Source organism: Macrobrachium rosenbergii, chromosome 47 (assembly GCF_040412425.1).
Source record: "Macrobrachium rosenbergii isolate ZJJX-2024 chromosome 47, ASM4041242v1, whole genome shotgun sequence".
Classification (NCBI taxonomy): domain Eukaryota; kingdom Metazoa; phylum Arthropoda; class Malacostraca; order Decapoda; family Palaemonidae; genus Macrobrachium; species Macrobrachium rosenbergii.
The window spans coordinates 37,417,236-37,441,124 of NC_089787.1; the positions used below are offsets into that span (position 1 = coordinate 37,417,236).

Here is a 23,889-nt window from a genome sequence, read left to right on the forward strand (position 1 = left end):
AATAGCAATGAAGTGCAGAATAGCGGCTTAATTAGTACTGGTAAACTAGTACTGTAGTTAGAGATGAATGACCCTAAAAGGCATCTCACCTGGAATCACTCTTGGTCCTTAACTCTGTTTCTCACAAATCCATTATATTTATAATAGCTCGCAGATATGACTTCAGATGTTGAGCACACTACATTTTTTAAATTAGCAGAGGAAAGAGCATCACTGGTGCCATGTGCACATACGTATGGAATCTTGTTTTCTAAATGAATAGCTGCATTGGTTTTTTGCGTGTCTGCTGTACGTTTACTAGCTTGCTGACTTCATCAAACATTTATTGGATTTTGAGTAATTTATAATTGCCAAAAGCATCATTATTATTATCAAGTAGGTTAACCATGCTGCTGAGCTAATTTATTTAACTCTAATAGAGCTGTCCCAAATGATTTGTCTTTATTAATAATAAAGGTTAGACTTAATATATTAAATCACAGCTTTTTAATAGATGGAGGTTATGGCATCTTAGTGTTAATGCCTCCACGGTGTGTTGGGACACCACAGAAATTGAAACTGCTTGAACCTCATGGGCTCTTGTCCTTAGTTGGTTAAACTCACGTCACCCAAGGCACTTCAATAAGCCCTCAGGATGATGTGTTTGTGTGGCATCGCTGTTGTATTGTTTGAACTGATATCTTCATGACTCTAGTGTTTAGGTGTGCCCCTGTATAAGGATTTCATGACTGCTTGGGGCCCTAGGAACACAGTATGAAGCTTTTGCAGATCTGTGTACCTCTGTTGCTTGTCCATTGTCTAGACACCTCAGGTTTGCAGATCCAAGGCATGGTCCCCCATTTATGGTTGTAGGTTTCTGGGAATACAAGAAAATCCAGGTCCAGTTTCTGGGATTACAAGAAATTCCAGGTCTAGCAAAACTAAAGGGACTCTTTTTGCAGGTTGTCTTTTTGTCTTCACTAAAGCAGTTATATCAAGATGTCCCAAATGACTGGGACTGGTAGAATTTTGGACATGGATGCACTTTGTTTTCTGTAGTTGGAGGGAGATGATGTTGAACCTGCTGGCCGGAACCAACTTTTCCATGTAAATCAAGAGGCCAATCACCACCTGCCATGTTTTTGTGGTAGGGAAGGCTCAATCCTTAAATGGGCAGAGAGCACACCATTATTTACATAATCACCTGTCCCCTCTACCTAATTTTCCAAAGACCATTCAATGGAAGAAAAGGAAGGAGAAATACCTCCCAAGGAAGGAGAAGTAACTGGAGGAGGCCTAGACAAGGGAGACGCAGAACAATGAGAAGTCTGAGAAACATGCATCAAAGGAGGAGAGAACTCTTCCCAAGTTGGCGCCTCTGACATCCTCTTGTGCTGCTTCTTCTTGGCAAAGATCCTCCATTGCTCAGGAGACCAAGAATGACACTCAGGATAAGGGTTAGTTATGTTACAAGCATTAGAGCTGCATCTACTACAAGTTGAATGGGGATCGGTCTCAAAGGAAGCAAGAAAACGCGAACCAGGGTAGTTGTCTGCATTAGGACACTTCCTCTGAGGCTTACGGGAACTCTCAGCTGGGTTTTGGGAGTGCATATCAGAAGCCAAAACACACAAAAAAAATCACTATACACAAAAAACACAACCAAGAAACATGGGCAATAAGGAAAAACCAGCTTTAGGAAAAAGAGCAAAAGAGACGACCTCCTCTTAAGGTGGTAAGAAGAAAACTAACTACATTATGGGGTTGAGGTTATGTCGCTGGCCTCTTCTCCATGCCAGATGCCACCAAACAATTCCTATTGTTTTTACCGGTTTCCAGCTGGCACCAGAAGATTTATCCTAATGCTATGACCACAGGTTAGTTAGCTATTAAAAATACAAATTAATTAAAAAATTTGTCCTTTTGTCACTTTCTGTCCTCTGATGCTTTACCTTTCCCTGCAGTGTCTTGCTTAAGTACACTGCTTCCAACCCCCGGTTGACCCAAGTATTCATAATTAGAGAGGGTTTCCAAGTTCTTGAGCAATTACAGCAATGATTAACCAGTTGGACAGTACTACTGTACTAAGAGAACAAAGAGCAGGGATGAAAAGTCAAGGAAACTGGCTTAAAGTTTGCTGTATAGGGCACCATCTCTCCTGTTAATAGTTGATGTATTCTCTCTCTCCTTTGCATTGTGTATCATTAATTTATTCCAGTTTTGATAAAGTTAAAAAATTATAAATAAAATATAAAATATGCTCAATAATCTGTCATATATATATAAAAATCGATGTACAGTATGTACAGTAAACCCCCTGTATTCGTGGAGGATGAGTACCACAACCCTCCACAAATAGTTAACATCCCCCCCCCTCAAAAAATGCTTATAACTGTGTATCTTGAAAGTTCAAACACCAAATGTATACCTTAAACTAGCATCCTGCATTAAATATACCTTTAAACTATTATCCTATTACTGTATTAATCTTTGAAATGGTATTATTATTATTATTTCAGAGTCATCTTAAACATTATACCCATAAAAATATATAGCACATACTTCTAACCCTTCCAGCCAGTAACAGAGAGAGAGAAAAGTATATCTTTCTATCAACCATTCTCCCTTTCTATCTATGTATCCATCTCTCACATTCTGAGTATCCTTTGGCGAGAGAGAGGGAGAGGGTGTTTGTTTTTACATACAGTATTATGACAAAGAAAGAGAGAATAACTGTAGAGAGAGAGAGAGAGAAAGTTATTCATACGTTAGATATCAAAAGATGGAAATTCATGATTTATGAAGGAAAATGAGAGAGAGAGATTTTTCAGTATCCTTGACCATCTGTGGGCAACATTACCTCCCTCTTCATGGTGTATGTCAATATGTCAAGTTAACTGACAGGTACTTGCACCCCCCCCTTGCTCTGAAGATTCTGAGAAAAAGACTGGGAATGATATGTATTTGTTTAAAATTTTTAATACTGTAATGTACTATAGAAAAGCAAAAAGCTTTACTGTAATTATAGCATGGAAATATGACAAAAATTAATAACAAAGTAGTGTCATATTTATGTATAAAACTAGTATACAAAACAAATAAACATATGCTACTTATGCATAAAAAAATAAATCTATGAGAGAGAGAGAGAGATGAAATACAAAGAACATAATTTTGATTAGATGAGGAGGAATTTTTCAGAGCCTTAGATTTTTCAGTAGCCTTTGACCACCAAGTGGCAACATCTACCCTTTCAGTCAGTATGTCAAGATATTTGACAGGTTACCCCCCCCATCCCTCCAAAGCTTTTGGAAAAAGATGAGGGGAAAGAATTTATATTGAACAAAAATCTCACTAATTCACTAAGTTTTCTTTAATGAATTGATATTTGGCTGTGTACATTTAGTACATTAATATTAATATTTGAAAATTAGTAAATCATTTATGTATCATACAAAACAAATAAACATGAAGTTTTCATAATAAAACTGATATTGTAATACTTACCTGAACACCTGAATTAGCCCTTAATCCCACTAGCCCGAACAATTCTCAGTTACCCATCCCACTATAGTGGGAATTTTAACGGCCAGCGTTACCAACGCTGCAGGTAAAATCTTGTCACTTGAGCTACCATAACAGACGGTCGGCAACGATGACACAGGTGTGCGCCGACACGCCCCATTTTCATCAATTGCTTTATTCAAGGTCAAAATTGATGTGGGGAAAGGAGGATGGGAATCATTCAGGTGTTCAAGTAAGTATTACAATATTAGTTTTATTATGAAAACTTCATATTGCAATACACTCCCTGAACACCTGAATTAGCCTGATTAACAACATTTAGAGGAGGAGGGATCAATTCTATTGCATGCCCCTTTGACAACTGCAGAGATGGTAGCTCACCAATCTGCTCTGCATAAGATATCCATTTAGCCAGACACTCACCATATCAATCAATGGTTTCAGTGAAGATACATGTTGGAGAGTACTTTGATCGACAGTCAGGTCAGTACTCTCGGCTAGGATACCTATCTAGCTAAACAGTCACCTTATCAATCGTTGCTTTTGGTGATGAGACATGTTGGAGAGTACTTTGATTGCCCGTCAGGTCCGTACTGTCTCGGTCCGTCGACCTCCCATGTGGTTCTTCAGAACCTCTCAGGTATGGAGGAGTACGGTGACCTCCCATGTGGCTATTCATAGCCTCTCATGTATGGAGGGAAATAAAGCAGTGTGCCGAGCCGCTGATCCTCCGGATGTGGTCCGACGATCGACGAGCGAAGAATAATCTCGGTGCCGACGAAATAGCCTAGCCTACTAGAGTACCCCCTTGGACTCTCGTAGGGAAACTATCAAAGACTAAGATACTTAAAACGTACTAAACTTAGTTCATGTGATTATATTATCACTGTTGTCTAAGAATTCTAAAGACTAAAAGGAATTCCTCTATCTGGTTAACCTAAGAATCTCCTCACTAAGCGAATACCGCATCAGCTAAATAAACGCCCCTAGATAATAGACGTCGCTGCTAACGTGGACTAAGAGAATAACCCCCCGAACCTCCGCACTAAGCGAATACCACCTCAGCTAAATGAACACACCCTAGATAATAGACTTTGCCGCTACACGTGGACTAAAAGAATAGCCCTCTGAACCTCTGCATTAATATCATCTCAGCTAAATGAACGCACCCTACATAATAGACTTCACCGCTAAACGCTGTGAGGTGAATCGAACATCTCTAAGTAAAATGAGTAAACACTGAGACGGACTTCCAAGCAGCTGCTTCCAGAATAGACAGCAGTAAATGATTCCTGGGAAAGGAAGATAATTGGACATACTCTGAATACTGTGCGGTCGGGAAAATACCGAGCTGAAGACGACGAACAACCACCCTGAGAAGCTTGGGAAATCTCGTCCCTCCGAAAGTAACTAATCACATTCTCTGACAGCAGACGGGAAGGATTCGCGGAGACACAACTGTGTGTGGAAGCGGAACGAGTTTTGCAAACTTTGATAAATAGACTTTAATGCTCGCACTGGACATAAAGATATCTCCGCTGGATCACCAGTAATGAACACTTGCAGATAAAGAACTTTAAACGAATGAGGCAGATTTTTAACCTCCAACTCTGTCTTCGCTGCAAATTCCAGAAGACAGACAAATATGAATCATTCTCGCATAGAAACCCAACCTAGAAACTGCCTGAAGCTCGCCCAACCCTTTAGCTGAAGCTAAAGCCGTAAGAAAAGGCAACTTCTTAGTGTCTTAACATTATAGCTTCAATAGGTTCGAAGGCAGGGGAAAGCAAGATAAATATTGAAATACTTCTAATAAGTCCCACGAAGGGGGCCCGAGTCGGCAAAACAGGATGTTAATCTTAAAAGAACTTAATCATAGATTATCTTACTTCTTGAAACTTCAGAAATGTGGAAACTAAATTACCGCTAATCGTTGAGCGGTAGTCAGTAATAGCCGAATACAAAAGACTCTTGACTTTCCGGAGGAATAAAAGAAATCCGCTCTTTTGGCTATGGAAGGTCTAGAGATAGAATGACCTTCCTTACGACACTAACTTCTATGCCATTTCTAGCTGAACCTGGTAAGGCTTACGGGTTGACTTACTCAATCTAAAAGAAAACTATTTAGACACAGCTTTAGGGAGTCCGGACTGTTTAGTGGCTCTCTCTACAGTTGCCCTGCAACTAGGTCCAGCACGCAAGGGTTTGGATAAAAATAGTAAGAATGCGGTCGACTAAGAAGAAGTTTCGCATTGGTAGGGACATCGGAACTTCCGTAGGGAGCTCTAGGAGTTCCGGAAACTAAGCGTGTTATGGCAAGCAGGGAGCTATTAGAGTCAAGGTTGTCTTGACACTCTCCCGCAATTTCCCTATTAACTGATTAATGAGACCAGATGGAGGAAAGGCATACACTTGCATGTGATTCCAACTTGTAATGTCACCATGGTGACTATCGACATGGGGACACCATTAGAGAGAAATAATCCGGAAGACGATGGTTTAATCATGTCGCGAATAAGTCGACAGTTGCTGGCCACTTCCGGACAACCTGACATATTACTTCCAGAGTCAAAGTCCACTCCCCCCGCAATACCTGAACGGGAGCGACTTAGCGAATCTGCCCGTACTTTGAGACTCCGCTATAAATTGGGGAAGAAGAGACACTTTTCGTTCTTCACACCCTCTCAGGACTATGTGCTATAGTATTGAGTTCTGTTGAGCCTCTTCCCCCTCCGAGTTCTTCAGATACGACACAGCAATTACGCTGTCGCTAAACATAGCCACTACTCTGATGCACACCAAGACTGTGAACAACTGAGGGCTTCCTTTACAGCATTGATTTTCCTGAAGATTTATTGACTACTCTTGTTTCCGAGGCCTGGATTCCTCCAAGGTTGTTTCCCAACCTTGATCTGAGGCATGTGTGTACAAATGAATGTCAGGAAGAGGGGAGTCGATAGACCTTTCCCCTGTCAGATGCACTTCTGACTACCACGAATGATCCAACAGGCAAGAATTGCTCCTGACTATAACTGCGTTCTCATTGTGGAAGTCCCAGCGATTCCTGAGACATACCTGAAGAGAGAGCGCATCCGGACACGAGACCCTGGAATTAAAAGAGAGAGAGAGAGAGACACTCTCCCTAAGAGGCTTCTCCGAGCTGGTACTTCTATCTGTTGAAGGACCGATTGGACTCTCTCTAGGGTTGTGAAAACCCTCAGAGGAAGAGGGAATCCTCTTTTCAGAGTATGTTAAGAATTCCATAGAATTCCCTCACTGTTACTAGCTCCTCTAGAGAGGAGGCCGGGATCAAACAATCGTCTAGATACCTCAACACTCTGTATCCTCGACGATGCATAATTGCCAACAACGGAGACATGAGTTAGAAGAAACCATGTTTGTCAAACTGGCTACATTGTCATCCTCGAACAAGAATTAGCTAAGGCTAGTGGTGTTATAAGCAATCCCTATTATGAGTGTCTGGATACTGAGGGGGAAGATGACCAAGATAGAAATTTTGACTTTCCTGCTCCAAACGTCGTAGATGAAGCCAAAGCTTTCGCCTGGTGAGCCAGAACCCTCGAGATAAATTTATTATGCTGCCAACAGCCACGGATCCGAAGAGACATGGCTGTCACTCTTTAGAAACCCGCATTACAATAACTTGACCGCATCCAGAAAGAATGTGCAAGAGCCTCAGTCTGATTGTGCAACACATACTCGAAGCACCTGCTTCCCTAAGAGAAGTCCCTACGAGCCAAGACGACGCCAGAGACTTAGACAAGATTGCCTCATTTGATTCATTGAGGGGCAACCTGACACCTGTCAAAGGATTACCTCGAACTGTGTAAATGGTCCTACTCGGAGAGAGAAGAGAAGAGTGCTGTCTATTAGAAGCAACTACCGATGCTAAGCGAACGTCCACCTACTCCAAAGCCTGGCTAACCCGATCGAACCAAACCAGCCAACATGAAAAAGAGGCAGGAGCTGGCTTAGTGTCATAAAAAAAACAAATCAGGAGGTCCAGAGCTCTTGCTTGAGGGTACGAGGAAGTAACATACTCAAGCCTGTGTCCGTAATCGTTACTGCTGGCAAGAGGACATTCTAAGTCCGTCAGAATCTCCTGCACCTACGGATAAGAATCCTGTTCCGCAATGTTCGAACGGTCTAAGACCGACAAAGGAGGAGGCACTGAACGAAGCCCTGGACAACGATGAAGAGTCCGCAATCGGACCAACCTAACCAGAATGCTGCGCACCCGCACCTAATAGGGTACCCGGAGCTGAATCCGCATAGTTGGACCCGCCGGGAAGAGAAGGCTGAACCGATAAAAACCCGGAGCCGATTCCCCCATTACCAAGGGGAAGACGAGTAAGAGTAGCCAAACCCACATCGTTAAATCTTGGGGGAGGATGCGCAAACGAAACTGCTGCGGAGGGACAGAAGAAGATGAACGAGGGAGAGTTAAAGAGGTAGAAGCTACCCTGAGTTACCGCTGCGGAAAATGCAGGCGATGAAAGCCGTGGACCGCTTGAAGAAGGTACAGCATGTCCTGCCAAAACCGCGGGGCACAAACCCGAACTGGAATCGACAGGAAAACCCTGTGAAATACCTGATACTATCAGAACAGCTGCATGAAGCGGAAGCAAGGGGCTGTGCATACCCGAAGGGATGGAACAAGAGACCCCTGCGGCCAAAATCTGCCGAAACTGGGTTTTCGTCTGTCCGGAAGCTCCTCCTACCTGAGAAGACTGTACTGAGGAAGGAAAAGGCAGGAGGCATAGGAATAGCAGATGCATAATCCCTCAATAATCCTGAAAACATATCCAACATGAATTCTGGACACTACTGTGTCCCATACTCTCTAATGTTAGAGAAAACATTCGAGAATAAAATATAACCTCTCGCCATAGGTCTATACCCGTCGAAAAACCCTGCCATCCGTCTTACAACCCGCCACATCCAATTGCAGGTCCCCCTAATTACTTTAGAAACCGAAAGGACACACCATAATCCGCCTTACCAGATGGAGGAGCAGAGAATACAGGGAAGGGGGAACTACAGTAGGAGATTTAGAAAACGGTAGGAAGTGAGATAGAGGCGAAAGCAGAAGGATTCTGCCCCACCATAACTGAAACATTGACTTGAGACTGAGCCAGATGAGCCAGATCGAAAGAAGAGATGAAGGAGAAACTCTTGTCAGAGCACAAAAACCACCCGAACCTGAAACTGGAACCCATTCAGGAGAACGACACTGCACCGTTAATACCTCTCCTCACTACCAAACCCAAACCTATCCTCCTTTATCACAACTAGATCTTGATTCAAACATTATCAACATTAAATTTATCAATACTACAAGGGGGTTGGGGGAGGGGGAATCCTTCACTGCCTGCTCCGCGCCGAGGGGGGCCGGCAGACCCTACCCACTTGGAGGCTTGCAGTTCTGCCATTGCCCTCAGCACCCGTTAGGGCTGGTTCTGGAACAGGCAGGGGAGCTGAAAAGGAAGAAGAATTAGACATCCTAATACTACTATTAGCCCTATCTGAGAAATGCTGAAGACTAGCTATGAATTTTCCTTACTAATTGCAATCCTATCCTCTATCTGTTTGACTACCTTTGAACTCGCTAAATCCATCAACTGATCTGTAGCAGAAGTCTGAGACACTTGAGGCAACGAGAATCTGACCGACGTCTGCCACCCTTACTAGCCAAAGACTTGCGATGACGAATGTAATCATCCCTCTCTTGTGCCTTCCAATGGGAACATTCATCACAATGAGTCTGGACATCACATTTAACTTTCCTACATACCTGACGGAATGTCTATCGTGTCTCAAGGTACTCATCCGTCTTTGCAGGAAGAAGAAGCGATGAGCGCCAGCGTCCACCGTTGTAGGCAGTCGAGGCTGACGTCAAAGTTGATGGCATGGCAGAAGGTGAAAAGTCCATGTTGTACAATAGAGACCGGGAACCAGCGAGTCCAAATCCAAAAGACGTTCCACGTCAAAGATATCCAGAAAATCCAGGAGAAAAAACCGTTAAATACAATCCAGGTCTTCACCCCAAGTCCAAAATACAGAGAGAAGTCAGGCAATAGGATTAAAACCTCACACTGCAGAAGGAAACAACTTTCCAGCAGCACGAACAAAAAGCAATTGACGAAAATGGGGCGTGTCGGCGCACACCTGTGTCAGTGTTGGTAACACTGGCTGTTAAAATTCCCACTATAGTGGGATGGGTAATTGAGAGTTGTTCGGGCTAGTGGGATTAAGGGCTAATTCAGGGGTCCAGGGAGTGTATTGCAATATATATATTGCATATGCATAAAAATTCTCTCATCTCAGTAACAGAGAGAGAGAAGAATTATTTTTGAGAGAGAATTATTTTTATATTTAATATTATTTAATCTTATTACACTCAGTATCAATATTTGAAAATAAGTACTGTAAAATGAAAAATTGATTAAAACATGAAAATACAGAATATTGCTCTATGAAAAAATCTGCGAATGGGTGAGTTTTCCCACGAATAATTTATAGATAGCTTCCACAGAAAATCCTGTGACTTGTGAGAACGCGAATCTTGGGTGGTCTACTGTATGTTCCAGCATAACTGAAATGCATCGAGCAGTTTCAACCAAACTTGATATATGTATGACTTACTATCTAGAAAAGAATATTGTTGGGGTAAGACATCATTGGCACCAAAGGGGGTTGGGGTGGGAAAGGGGTGACATAAAAATAACCGAAAACGACAGTTATTAGTGTCTAATTCATAGTTTTTGAAGTCGCCGAGATGAAAGTGACACTCCCAATGCCCTTTAGCCCAAGTTCAGCCCCAATAGGGAGAATGTAACACTCATGATGTCCTCTTAAGTCCAAGTTTAGCCCCGATAGGAATGGGGTATGAGAAGGGGTGAAATATAAAATGTCAAAAATGCTGGGCAATATAATTGAAGCAACTATCTTAACAAGAAAGGGGGGCGGAAAAGAGAGAGAGAGAGAGAGAGATTTGGTCAGCTAGTAATAAAATAGTAGAGTATATCAGCAAATATAGTACACTGCATATTTGCTCAATGTTTTAACCAGTGATGCCTAAGTTCAAATAGCTTTAAACAGGTTTTGGACAGTGTAAGGATTTGGTAACTTTTTGTGTGCCATACTGAATAAATAAGAGTATTGCTGTAATATAGCTTTTATAAGCCCTGCACGCATACACAGACGCATGAAGATTTGAACAAAATGGAAATTAGATTTTAATTGGGAAATACCCTAAAGGTAGCACAAAACTGGTAACCAATTGCTTAGTATAATACCAGCAGATAAACACCCTTACATACTCGCATGGTATGCATATGATACTTATGCACAACAAAACTTATACAATGAAATAATGCTATATAACAAGAGAGAGAGGAATAAATGACTGATTTTCACAGGATAGCTAAAGTGGTTCTGAGTTATACTAACAAGCCTTGGGTATTTGCTAATTATATGGAAGCCAGACCCCTGAACTGTCCATTGGTTGAGGTATCATGTAATGATCTGAGAACAGGTTACTATGCTATATTCACATGTTTTTGGTAGTTCTTCCATCACCTCTCTAAGCCAGCAAACAGACTTACTTGTAAATTTCTAAAAATGGCAATTATCTTTTATATAAATAGATACCTATGAACACTAAATTCCTTTACTGTATATAGTACTTTATCCATAATGTATTTAAATTAACAGGTCTCCAGTTATAAGATTTCAAAGGTATGGAAAAGGCTAATGTGTGCTTGAAAACTTTATGTATACTTTAGCTACAATACAGAATACCCCTCACTACATATGTAGTGCCAGGTGAATGAGAAATATTTAGTTGATATAAACAAGCTGGCAATATCCATGAGTACAATGTTTTAACATTGAAAAAAATGCTGGATTTAATGAACACAGGGATAAAAAAGATAAAATGAATCCCAACCTAAGCCCTTCAAGGGGGAACAATTAATTAGAATACTATAGATGCTAGATGACTGGAAGATATAAAGACTGGTAAGGTTTTTCAAAGAAAGAGGAACAAGAAGCCTAATCTAACAATACTTAAGAAATGATAGTTATCTTCAAAATCTGTCTAACGTTTTGTATGATAACACAGGATACAAATTAACTTGTGGCTCAGTAGTTTTCAAATCTACTGCTTTTGGAACAATAAATATCAAGGCCTGATGATATACAATACATTTTTAAATAACCAGAATGAAATGAGAATTTTTAAAAAGGGCATGTAATATAACTATCATCTTAATCTTACACAAAACACTCATCAACAGAGCAGAATTTAAAAAAAATTATAATGTAAAGTCAAGTGACCAGGTCTGTTTATTATCTTTGATGTGAAGGAACAGGATTTGATCACTTTATTTCTAACACTATAAAGTGGTAACTTTCTTATTGCAATATAAACATAAGGGAACATACTGACAACATGTCCTGTTACAATTTGCTTCCAAAGCAATGGGTTATTTTAGTCATACATTGCAAACAACTTTTGAGTTACATCTGCAAGGCATGGCATACATTTAATAACTGGGTTGTGGGACACACCAAATACCTATGAGCACAAGGAGCATGTCCATTTGTAGAGTTGAGCCCACCCTATTTCAATGTGATATTCAAATTTGTACAGATGTAAAACCAATACTTTATTGTAGTTTTGATTTACCTGAATCTATTTCTAACAATAATGGTTCTAAAATATGCCATCCATGAAGTTTATGGTTGAGTAAAATCATTTTATTATTTGTCCTGACAACCAGTAACAATTTTTAATTGCATTACCCACCCATGGTAACTAACAGAAGGCAAGAGAAGCCCAAAATGAGCCTACACAAAAATAAAAACTAAACCAAGATACAAACTCAATTTACTGATCTCCTAGTAAGTCAGTGAAAGATTATCTGGGCTACATCCATTATCATTTACCTCATTACCAAAATCAATAATTTGACATTCCTAAAACTTCAATAAAAATCATGAAACAAATATGGATCACATACCAAAACCTTTTAAGGTTATATAATTGTTACATTATCATACCTGTTTCAGGCATCAAAGGGTAAAATGAGCATTTTCTTAATGTCTATCTTTTGAGCTGGTAATTTTACTTCTATAATAATCTAATTTCTTGGAGGGTTAAACAAACACTAATACAGGTATAAATACAAACAACAATATGCACATTCAGTCATGATTTCAAATTGTTTTTCAAGAGGTTCAACTGTTGTTTGGGACAATCCAAACAAACATCAAGAGATCACATATCTAAAATCCTGCTTTGTTTCCATTAATCTGACTTAATTACTAATTTAAAAGTAAAGTTATACATTTTTAAAACAACACAAAAATACACCACACACAGTAAGGCCTCACTGTCTATGTTATTAATAATGGATCAAGGTTCCACATAACATGGCCATATTACACAAAGAAAATCTGAGGTACGTTGGTGATGGGTTTCAAATAAACGATTGGTCAGGCAACCTACTCTTATAAATTTATGCCACGCCACATCAACATTTACATGGGTATTATCTAAATAAGTAAAATGTTTTTCCGAGTTTGACAGGGGTTGCCTTTTGGACTTCCTATCATTTTAAAATATAACACAGTACTTTAATTGGGGATTTCACGTAAATGTTTATGTATTCTTAACTTCATGCAACTGAATTCAACAAACACTTTCTGAGGCACAGGTAATTAAAAATATTGCAGTTTATTCCTCCCTGCCATGTTAATATCTCCCAATTTTGAATACACATATAACTCATTCAAATCTTGTTATTCACACAGTTTGCTTTCAATCTTAAATTAAAAGTACAATATAAGGGAAAATATACATGCATATACTGTACTGTATATTCAAAATTCTCTCTTACACCAGTTTAAAATGCTCAAACTCTAGTAACAACAGCTATTTCAAGAAAAGGTGAGGCAATTCTGCATAACAAAAATTCAAATTATAAGTAATAAACCTATAAAACCATAAGGTAGGAGCCCTCTTGGGTTATAGTAAACATATAAAAGCCAAAAAGATAGAAAAAACAGTGAGACAGTGTTTATAAAAATCTGTTTAGGCTATATTTCACAGGTTGATTCACATATATATTTATTGACCATAAACTTGGTGAACTCAAACTTCTGGCTATAAAGCATGAGTAATTTTGAACAATTTTAAGAGAAAAATAATATCAAATAAGTATGAAATGCGGAAGTTAGTGTCATATTATCTAAGCTATACCATTTGGCACTTGGACATATGACAGTACCATATCATATTATCCTTAACATCAGACTAATTTGCAAATACAAATCTGATTGTCCTATATTATAAAGATAAGGCGTTTAATGGAGTAATTGCTGGAGGGGACGATCACTATAAACTTGCCTTAAAGTATTATCTCTGAATAGGGCTTATAATGCTGTAACGTAAAACATGAATCAATAGAAAAGGCAGCTAGAATAATATAAGACACTGCAATACAGTAATGAGGAATAATACTAATAAGTGATGGGCAGTATAAAATAATCACTGCTGTTTTTCAAAGGAAGTAACTAAAGAAACATTTGTTGAAAACTAAGGGACCCCCCTTTGTCCATGGCATCAAGAGTATGTTGTGTTCTGAAGTTGAAGATGGCTTACTTTTTAATACCCTAATTCAGTTATACTTTAACAAACTCCTACTGTATAAAAAAGAAACTTTTTCAAAACCAACTAGGCAACACAACTGACCCACAATAAATAAATACTTTCAGCTTTCATTCAAACCATCCATGGTACAGGCAAAATACTAAATTTATCCCTTGGCTCTTCCTGGAAATGTGCCTCTGTTTTTTGACGTACAGCAGAATATTCATTATTTCAGATAAGAAACTTTTAATAAGACGAAAATCTCTTACATTGCTATGAACAAACCATTGAAAAAATCGATGATTTCCAAATTATATGCTTATTGATGATTTTATATTTTGTTTACAGGTCAAAGACAATTTGAACTTTTCACAGTGATGTAAACACCACAATTAGTTTGCATGACTAGTATCATGATCAGGCATATTTCCTAAAAAATTAAATTATAGAAATATAAATTGAAAAAAAGGGCAAATTACTTTTGCAATCCATCTAACATCCGTTTCACTTTTCCAAAGACACTTCCAAACAAAACACATTCCAGACAGGAGTTGTACAAAAGTATCTGTCATTAACACTTAAAAAGACATGAGAAAATACATATGCAATACAAAATATATGAAAATTCTTGAATTTTTGAGCTGACTATTTTATGTGATATTTTCTTACTGCAAACAGTAATATTCACAACTTGTCCCTTAAATCTATGAACCGTCTACAAAAGCCCAATAAAGCATATCAAATACAAACTAAAATGTAAGCTTATCATAGCAGAGGTAGCATGCAGATGTATTTATACTTTTTGTAAACTGAAGTAATATAAAATATAGAGGGATCTAATAATAAAAGACTTAATATAAGGGTATCTGTAAGCATTTTTTCAATATATGATTCATATACTGTATATTCATACTACACATACTAAAGTGGGCTTGCAAGTAAAGGTTACAAGCATAAATCCTTAAAAAGCATCGTTATGGTCAGACATTCAAAGTACTGGACTCTACTGACTTTGAGGGCCATCAATACATGCATGTTATGAAAATTACATGTTATAACGATTCAACCAGAAGTATTATTTCCAACTGCACTACAAAAATTCTTTACTCTACACATTAATAATGCTGGTAGGTTGTTGGTTTAAAGTAGTCACATGAACATTATGTTAATTTACTAATCTGGTGAAGTAGAGAAATACACACTCAATTATTTTGTTCCAGTAAAATGGTTTCTATCAAGAGTCATCAGTTTTGAGCAGTAATATGTCCTGTAAAAACTTTACTTTGCCTCTGACTGTGGTAAAGGGGATGCACTGAATTTAATTTACACTATGCAAGGCCAAGGCTATTAACCTACACTGTATGCATTGTCAGTGCTTCCACTAAACCTAAACATTTCTTTTCTCATTTCCTTACAAGACATTTTTATAAACCTTAATTACAATTAAGGTTTTCATGTACAATGGGCACTTTTTCAGTAAGTACCATTGAACTCTTTGTTGCACACAGCAGTACAACCATATATGTGTATCATAAACTTTTGCTTTGTTGACTAATGGGATACAGGCAGTCCTTGGGTTACGACGGGCTCGACTTACAACGTTCCGAGCTTATGACGCTCTTCAAATATATTCATCAAAAATTATTTCCTGGTTTATGACATGTTCCGGGGTTATGACGCTTACAACGCCAATCCGACAGAAGAAATATACCACCAAAACGGCAGAATGGTCAAAATTTGGAGATTTTTTTTTTATGAAAAACTCAATAACAATGCAGGTTACGCCATTTTCAAGACATCCAAAGAATAAAATAAGGTTAAATTACAATTTTCAACGATTTTTCAGCTTATGACACAGCATAGGGATGGAACCACCGTTGTAAATCAGGGACTGCCTGCTATGCTAATTTACTTGTACTCTGTCTTTCCATGTCATCCAAGCTGTTGCATAATTTTTTCTTGTCATCCTCTCAGAACAATATCTTCTTCACAATCCAGTGTGTCTTCAAGGTCACAGAAATATTCCTAATTCCCTGTCAGTTACCGTAAGCTTTTATTTTGCTTTTCGTAATTTTCAGTATTCATTTTCATTCGTTTTTTTTTTTTTTTTTTTTTTAATTTCTGCGACATCTTCCTCTGTTATAACAATGTTATCTGCATACAGCACCTTGTGAGGGTCTCCCTTTTTGCACTTCTTTGTAGCCTCCACAGCCAGATGATGAAAAAAAAATGTCAGGATGGACACCAACATTTATATAAAATCCTTTGGACATTCTGTATTCTCTAGATCTTGACTAGCTAGCCCTAGGTAGGTAACCTGATATTTTCTCCACCCAGCAAAACCTGGTTTAGCTTGTCAGAGCCATGGACACACACAATCCCTTTTCGAGGGAGTGTGTGTGTGTGTGTGTCAAGCTGCACTCTCCATAGCTAGTTGAGATACAGGGCCCAAAGTGCTTTATGAGGTGGGAACAAACCCTGATTACCAAAATACAGTAACGACATACACTTACAATACATGTTCATTTGAGACTTTTTTTTTTTTTTTGTGAAACAAACACAAAATTATTTTTGAATTGGAGATTTTTGGGCCCAGCATAAGGAACATTAAGAACAAAAGACCAAGATGAGGTATTCAGTCTGACGCATAAGTACTACTGTAAACATAAAATGTATACTTCATCAAAATAATCCATGTTTCATAAGGTATAGGCATGTATATGCCCATTCAAAAAATGTAAAAATTGTATAAACGTAAGTTTAGGTCTTTTTTTGGCTTCCTTTGTAGAACTTATTCTATACACTAGGTAAATGTGGTGTGGGCTACAGAAGTTCTTAACTATCCATGGTCTGTGCCACTACAGGCATGGGCAGTGCCTCACCTCCTACACAATAATAAAATTTTAATCTTTATTTTATCCAAAAAATTTTCATAAATTCCAAAAGATACTTACATTGAATTCATGCAATATCTAGTATAAAAAATAGGTATGAAGTTCATTTATTTTTATACACTTACTATGTTTTTACATTTTTCATCACCTCACTGGGTCGATTCCATCCCAGGTTACTCAGTAAAGAATGTATCAGAAGCTTAAATATCTAGGGCTAGTATTATATGAAAACTTGGATTCTCAGCACTAAGTTTCCTTCTGACTTCCAAAAGTTGTCAATTTAAAATATTTTGTAATAACATAATGTAGTTTTTTGCAGTGACCCTTGGGCCATAAGCTGCAGTGCTGTTTTCCTGTCACGTTTTACTTTTCATTCATTCAATTTGGTCTCTTCCCACCTGGTTGTACAACTTCTTCAGCTTTACTCTACTATAATAGTGAATAAACCCCTTGGGCAAGCCATCTTGAGATATAACTCGCTGGTCTTATTTAATAATAATACATAAAATAAAGATATCTGACCTCAAATGTAGCAATCTTCTTCAAAATATTTTTTCTTACATTCCTTACAACAAACTAAAAAAAAATATACAGAACTTCCTAAAAATATATTTGTGCATTCATTCAAGATTCCTTATCTTCTGGTAACACAATTTTCATTGGGTGAGGATGAAACATATACCTGCTTGCTCTATACAATCACCTTGATGTTCCCAACATACCAGTATTTGCTATTTGAATTGCTATAATTTATAGTTAATTCATGGTGGATACACTTGTATCACTTACAATTGAAATTAATTTTCAGAGCTGTTTTTCATGAAATAACTTTTATGCTCTTTTATGGTCATGTCCCATTTATGCTGTCTCTTCATGGGTATTCCTTTTTTTTTTTTAGAGTAATTTAGAGCAACAACCAACAGTAAGTTAGGCATTTCTTGATACTATTAGTAGGTGGTTACTACTTGTAACCACCTACTGTTTACTCTTGCTTTTCTTCTTGACAAGTTCTCTAAGTATGCAACCTTGAGTAGAATGACAATTTAGATAGTGCTGCTTGTAAAATGCTTTTCTCACTGGTGCTAGTCTATACAATTCCTTACTGCTAACGCTTATGTCCTATGTATGCCAAGCAGTCTGGATTTATACATAATTTTTCTTTGGTATTGCACTTATTTGCTTACTTAAGAGTAATAATTTTCATATGATCTGAAATCTTCAAGTAGTGAACATATACTAGCACCCATCATATCACTCAAGAATATGTCTCCTATGCTTAACAGTATTTCATATAATGATAAACACCAGAAAGACTGCAAGATAACTCACACAAGAACTTTTCATGTACAGATTTGATAATTCTAATGTAATGCCCTGATCCTCAATGTGGATATCATTTAAGAAAAGGTTCCAGAATTGAAGTAAAGTAATTTTGGGGTACAGGCTAAACTGCACCTTTCCAATTGTCATGCTGTAATGATGGCAGAATTACCACTAGATTACTTTAAACTTTAACAAACAAGACTAGAACACCTCTATATCAGTAATAGTCCGCTGAATGTATGAACCACACCAGGAAGAGGAGACACTCCACTTTAAAGTTTCTCTAAATTAAGTAACCAAAGAAAGAAATTATATACATAAGGAAAAATACATAAAAATTTTCTGGTTGTTAACTAAAAGGTAATTAGCAAATTACAAGTGAAGAATATTAACAATACAAGAATAAATATATAGTGCAGTTGTAACTTTTATAACCCCATGAAATGGCAACTACTAGTATCAAAACTTTCATTAATAATAAAGATAGACGCTGAACTAAAGCAAGTCTACAGCAACACCAAATTATAAGAATGCTTAATAAAGGCCTCTAGAATTCATACTTAAATACTGTATGACTTAATACCAGTACATGCATACTGTCCCTTGACTGGATAAAAAAAGTGAAGCAATTCCTTAAAAAATATCACGGATCTAGTAGTGGTCATGAATATCTTGAAAATTATGATGACACTAACTCAAAGATATTGAATTCTCTGATCATGAATATGTAAAACAAGTGTCAACAATTTCTGCTTGTAATACTGTCTTTACGAAATCAGCCTTTAATACAGTTTACATATTCAATTATCTTTCAAAACGAAATTATGAAATTAAAATTTTCTTACCTTAAGACAACTGTAATAGCAACCATAATGAGTCATATGCAAGTACTTTGTTGTAACATCTTAAAGCATATTACGTTCCTCATAATGGGATGAAACTTCTTTTTAACTTCATATTCTAAATACACAATAACAGTTACATTAAGGGTTCAACATAATTGCCAGGGAAAAGTCCAGTTACTCCATTCATGACACCCTCCCACCAGCCATCATCATTCTTCTTAAGAACATAAATGACAGCATTTTCAGAGAACGTGAGCTCATCTTCTTTATCAGCGGTGTAATCATAAACTGCAATAACTGAAAAAAGACAAGAATTTTAGAAGGGTCAAATCCCTCACCTCTAATACTGTATATGTAATTATAGTTCATCTCCCCAAAACCATATATACATAATCAGTCTATGCAGTCTCAAATTTATGAAACTGAAAAATAGCAGTTAATCAAAATATGAAAGAAATAACAAAATTTTAAATTTTATTTCAGATTTTGCCTTGCCTGCCTGTCTAGACTGGGCAATTTATTTCTTGTCTACTGATCCCCAAATCTCCCATCCCATTCAAACACTTAGTCCTTTAGTTGCATTCATGGTGTTAAGAAATTTAACAAACAAGATGGTGTCACCATAAGATATAGAGCAAAAGCAGTGATACTGGTAATCCTGCCCCCCCCCCTCCCCAAAAAAAATCCCATAAAGGGCCCACCACAAGTGAGATTAATAAATTGTTGGATCTAATGCACAAAGAAAAAATCGATTGCTGAAGTGGCCAAGATGTACCAAAAGGTAGTCTCATTAATTCACTCTGATTAGGAATTTAAAAAAATTTGTGCTAAGTTGCCTGTGCTCCTATACTGCTAAAGATACATCCACAGTGAGTGATAAGACTCAGAGAAGATGAAGACAGCATTATTTTTGGAGACAGAAGACCAACTAATAAGAATGGCTGATATATTCCAGTATCACCACACTTAAAAATTTATGAAGAAGCTACTGTCAGATTTCCAGTAACTTAAGAAATGAAGAAGCTGACTTAGTGAAAAGAATACCTTCTCTTCAACTTGATGAGATATAATTGTCTTGAAGATGCTGGCTTAAAAATCATTCACAAGTGCATGGAGGCTGAATAAATTTAAGGTATGCAACAAAATGCAACACAATTGTCCTGAAGATGCTGACTTGAACATCATTCACAAACGCACAGTGGCTGAACGGTTAAAGGTATACAACTGAACAACTTTGGTACTATGTGGCCAAGTTGTGGGTCATATGATCAAGCCATGCATTATTTACCAAGCCAAGAACCCAAATGACTTCAGAACAGAGTAAAGCAGCATCCTCCTATGTTCTGGCAACACAATAAGAGAGAGTTACATCCATTCTATATTCTGAATAATTTCATCAGTGTTTTCCCTGTAGAGGGGTAGTGCTGTCAGTGCACCTCACGAGATGCACCATAGGCATTATTTAAGGTTCTTTGCAAGGTCCCTTCAGCCCCTAGCTGCAACCCCTTTCATTCCTTGTACAGTACCTCTGTTCATATTCTTCTCCTTCATCTTACTTTTCCACTGTCTCCTAAAAACTGTTTTATAGTGCAACAGCAAGGTTTTCCTCCTGTTACTGTTAAACCTTTAAAACCTTTTTACCCTCAATTTCCCTTTCAGCACTAAATTACCTCACTGATCCTAGCACTTGGCCTTTTACCTAAATTTTATATTCCATTCTGTTCATTAATGGGTTGGAATTCCTAGTGCTAATAACATATATATGTATATGGAAATGTCAAATCACAACATGAATCTATTGCTGCAGCCACTTGACCAGAGAATTCAAGCAGTTTGGTGTCAAAAGAGAAAATCTGTTGATACAAATAAGGATGAAAGTTTTCATCAACACAGAACTGGAAGAACTTATTAAATCATCAACAGAGGGAAATAAACACATGGAAGAAAAACCAGCATAGTGGACAGTAATGGAATTGTGAAATGCATTTATATATACAGTTGGACCTGTAATGAAGTTGAGGAGAACTGAGGTCAGTGTCTGGTATGTGATTTAGATGATAACCTAAAAAGCATCCATTCATAAAACTGGCAGATGACAGTGCTACACAAAATTGTTTTGAAACACAAGGCTACAGTTCCTCTCTAAAGCAGTTCTTCATACAAACTTGTTAGGGTACAGAAGACAACAGTAAATCCAATTTATGAAGGCATACTTGACTAAGGGGTTGTGTTCTTTGATAAAGGTAATACTTTCTTGTTTCTTTGTTAATTTCCCTAGTATTTCTTCAGTACTACACTAAACTTGTATGGAAATGCATTTTCTGTGATTACTGAAGAGAAACCATGAGTCTGTGAAACTGGCAAGATTCAATATCCTGAAGAGAAACCATGATTCTGTGAAACTGGCAAGATTCAATAACTGATATAGGGGGACATGGAAAAGGGCTGCCTTCTGAACCTTCATGGCATGCCCTTACAGATGTCCTTTTTTATTTGTTGATGAAGAAGTTAGTCACAAAAGTAGCACAGAGAGGATACTCCATGAAGCAGAAACTTTTCTTCCCTCTTAAGTTATCTTTCACACACACACACACACACAGAGAGAGAGAGAGAGAGAGAGAGAGAGAGAGAGAGAGAGAGAGAGAGAGAGAGAGAGAGAGAGAGAGAGAGGGGGGGAATAACTGTATGATATCAAAAGATTGAAATCCTTGAGCTTCTGAGAGAAACACTCTGTCCCCTCCAGCCAACATGTCAAACTGTCGAGTAAATTGACGTTTACCCTCACCCCTCCTTTCTCAAGTCAAGAATAAAAAGACTGGGAGTCACTATTTGTTCGTTTAATCTTATTAAACTTAACATTAATATCTGAAAATTAGTACGTACTGTATACCATTATTTTATCATAAAATGTACCCTCTAAAAATGCTTATACTATCATCCTGAAACACTTATATATCATTATTAATATAATAATTTTTTATCATAGAAAATGTATTTAGTCATGAAAATAACATCCAAATGACTAATTACTGAATTTTTCCTGACGAAAAAGTCCACAAATTGCTGAATTTTTTTGGGAATAATTTATAGATATGTTCCACAGAGAATCCCACAAATCGGTTAGTCCGCAAATTGTGAGAATGCAAATACGGGGGGTTTACTGTACTTTAGAAAATAAGTTCATTTTACATTTTTGCTTTTTCAAAAATCATGGCCTTGGAAACACTGCCACCAGCCATTTATCATTTATCCAGGCCAACAACAATTTCTCCTAATTCCTTGAGTGTTTAAGACCTCTTTTTTGCCAGTTTTGATTCCTTTAACAAAATGTAGCTTTAATTTCATCTTTTTTTTTTTTTACAATGGTGTTCTCTTTTCTGTGCATTATTTTCATTACAGGTTTACAATCCCTTAGCTGACATTCTAAAAACCCATTTTTTTTTCTTTATGGAGGATAAAGTGTTGTCATAAGTTTCAAGATTGACGAAATTGTGCTGTCATAAGTTTCAAGAGCAATGAAACTGTGTTTAGTGTACTCTCGTATCATCCAACTTTCCAAAACCAATTTTTTTAAATCAGATTTTAGGAAGGCACATCGTACTTGAGCTACAAAATGTGTGTGAACTGTTGGCCCTGGTAAAGCTGTTACACCTTTAGACCATGGTTACACCGATAGTATCCATTTGCAAAAGTCAAACAGTGCACTTGTATTTAAAGTAATGTTAATTCTAAAAATAATGATGTTTTATTTAACCTATTCAATTATATTGTGTGTATAATCATATTATCGTATCATAAAACATGATCAGTCAAAAACAACAGTCAATTATGTCTTACAGACATCATCACTGCTATTACCGTTAAAAAAAAAAAAAAAAAAAGTGCTTCAGAGGTACATTTTTTGTAAATTATCAAAGCTAGTTAAAACTGCAGCTTGCATTTACTTATAAATGCAGTAAATTCTAAATCAAGAAAAGCAGTGATTTCCTCAGTTCCAGACAATGCTTTCACCAGTTTCAAAAAGTTTTGCACATCATTCTTTTTTTTTTTCAGCCACAGCTTGAATCCAGTTATATTTTCTTTAGACATTCTTATCCCTTTTGTGAAAGATTGATAAAAAGCATTTTATGTCTACTTATAGAAATCACCGCTGACATGTTTACTTACAGAAGTCACCACTGACAACTGGCACATTTTTAAAAAGGCAATGTAACGCAACTTTAATAAACGTACGATCATTATGGTAACTAAAACATTGGCAAACTGTTGTTTCTCGATTCGGCTGTTTATGTCAATGCTTGCTGCTGTTTATGCCATTGTTTTGCATAGCCTAGCAAGTGGTTTTTAATTATAAGTAATAGTAATTATCTGACAGGCCAAAAGTTAGGTAAACCTGGCTAAATGTATGACTATTACATTAAGTCTATCAAACATTTACTTTTAGGCAAATACTAACTTAAGATGTAATGTGCATTATCAGTGAAACTGTCTGAAAATGTAACTGGCAGAGTAAACCTAGCCTAGGATATTCTAACAACAATGAAACTCACCCAAGTCATGATATGCACAAAAATAGCACAAAAAATAAAAGATATACTGTAATGGACTAAGACGAATTCTGCAGTGATTGAGGGCTACTCAGTGA

The 23,889-nt window shown here is 37.3% G+C and overlaps 2 protein-coding genes across 14 annotated transcripts in view; one reads left to right on the plus strand and one right to left on the minus strand.

Moving 5' to 3' along the window:
- LOC136830771 (uncharacterized) overlaps positions 1 to 23,889 on the plus strand; it is a 58,691-nt gene that overhangs the window by 18,641 nt on the left and 16,161 nt on the right. For 2 of the 8 annotated variants that reach the window (XM_067090666.1, XM_067090672.1), the window contains exon 8: positions 9,367 to 9,506. The exons of 2 other annotated variants lie outside the window; for them this stretch is intronic. The gene's annotated coding sequence lies outside the window, so the exon portion shown is untranslated. Of the gene's footprint in view, positions 1 to 941; positions 1,059 to 9,366; positions 10,696 to 23,385; positions 23,499 to 23,889 lie in introns of those variants that run through there. 4 more of the 8 variants (XM_067090667.1, XM_067090665.1, XM_067090669.1 and 1 more) reach the window with 4 other exon arrangements.
- Abi (tyrosine kinase Abl) overlaps positions 16,273 to 23,889 on the minus strand; it is a 115,106-nt gene continuing 107,489 nt past the window's right edge. For all 6 annotated transcript variants that reach the window (XM_067090660.1, XM_067090658.1, XM_067090661.1 and 3 more), the window contains one exon: positions 16,273 to 19,541. In XM_067090660.1, coding sequence (XP_066946761.1) covers positions 19,378 to 19,541 — 164 coding nt within the window. In that variant the 3' untranslated portion in view covers positions 16,273 to 19,377. The remainder of the gene's footprint in view (positions 19,542 to 23,889) is intronic.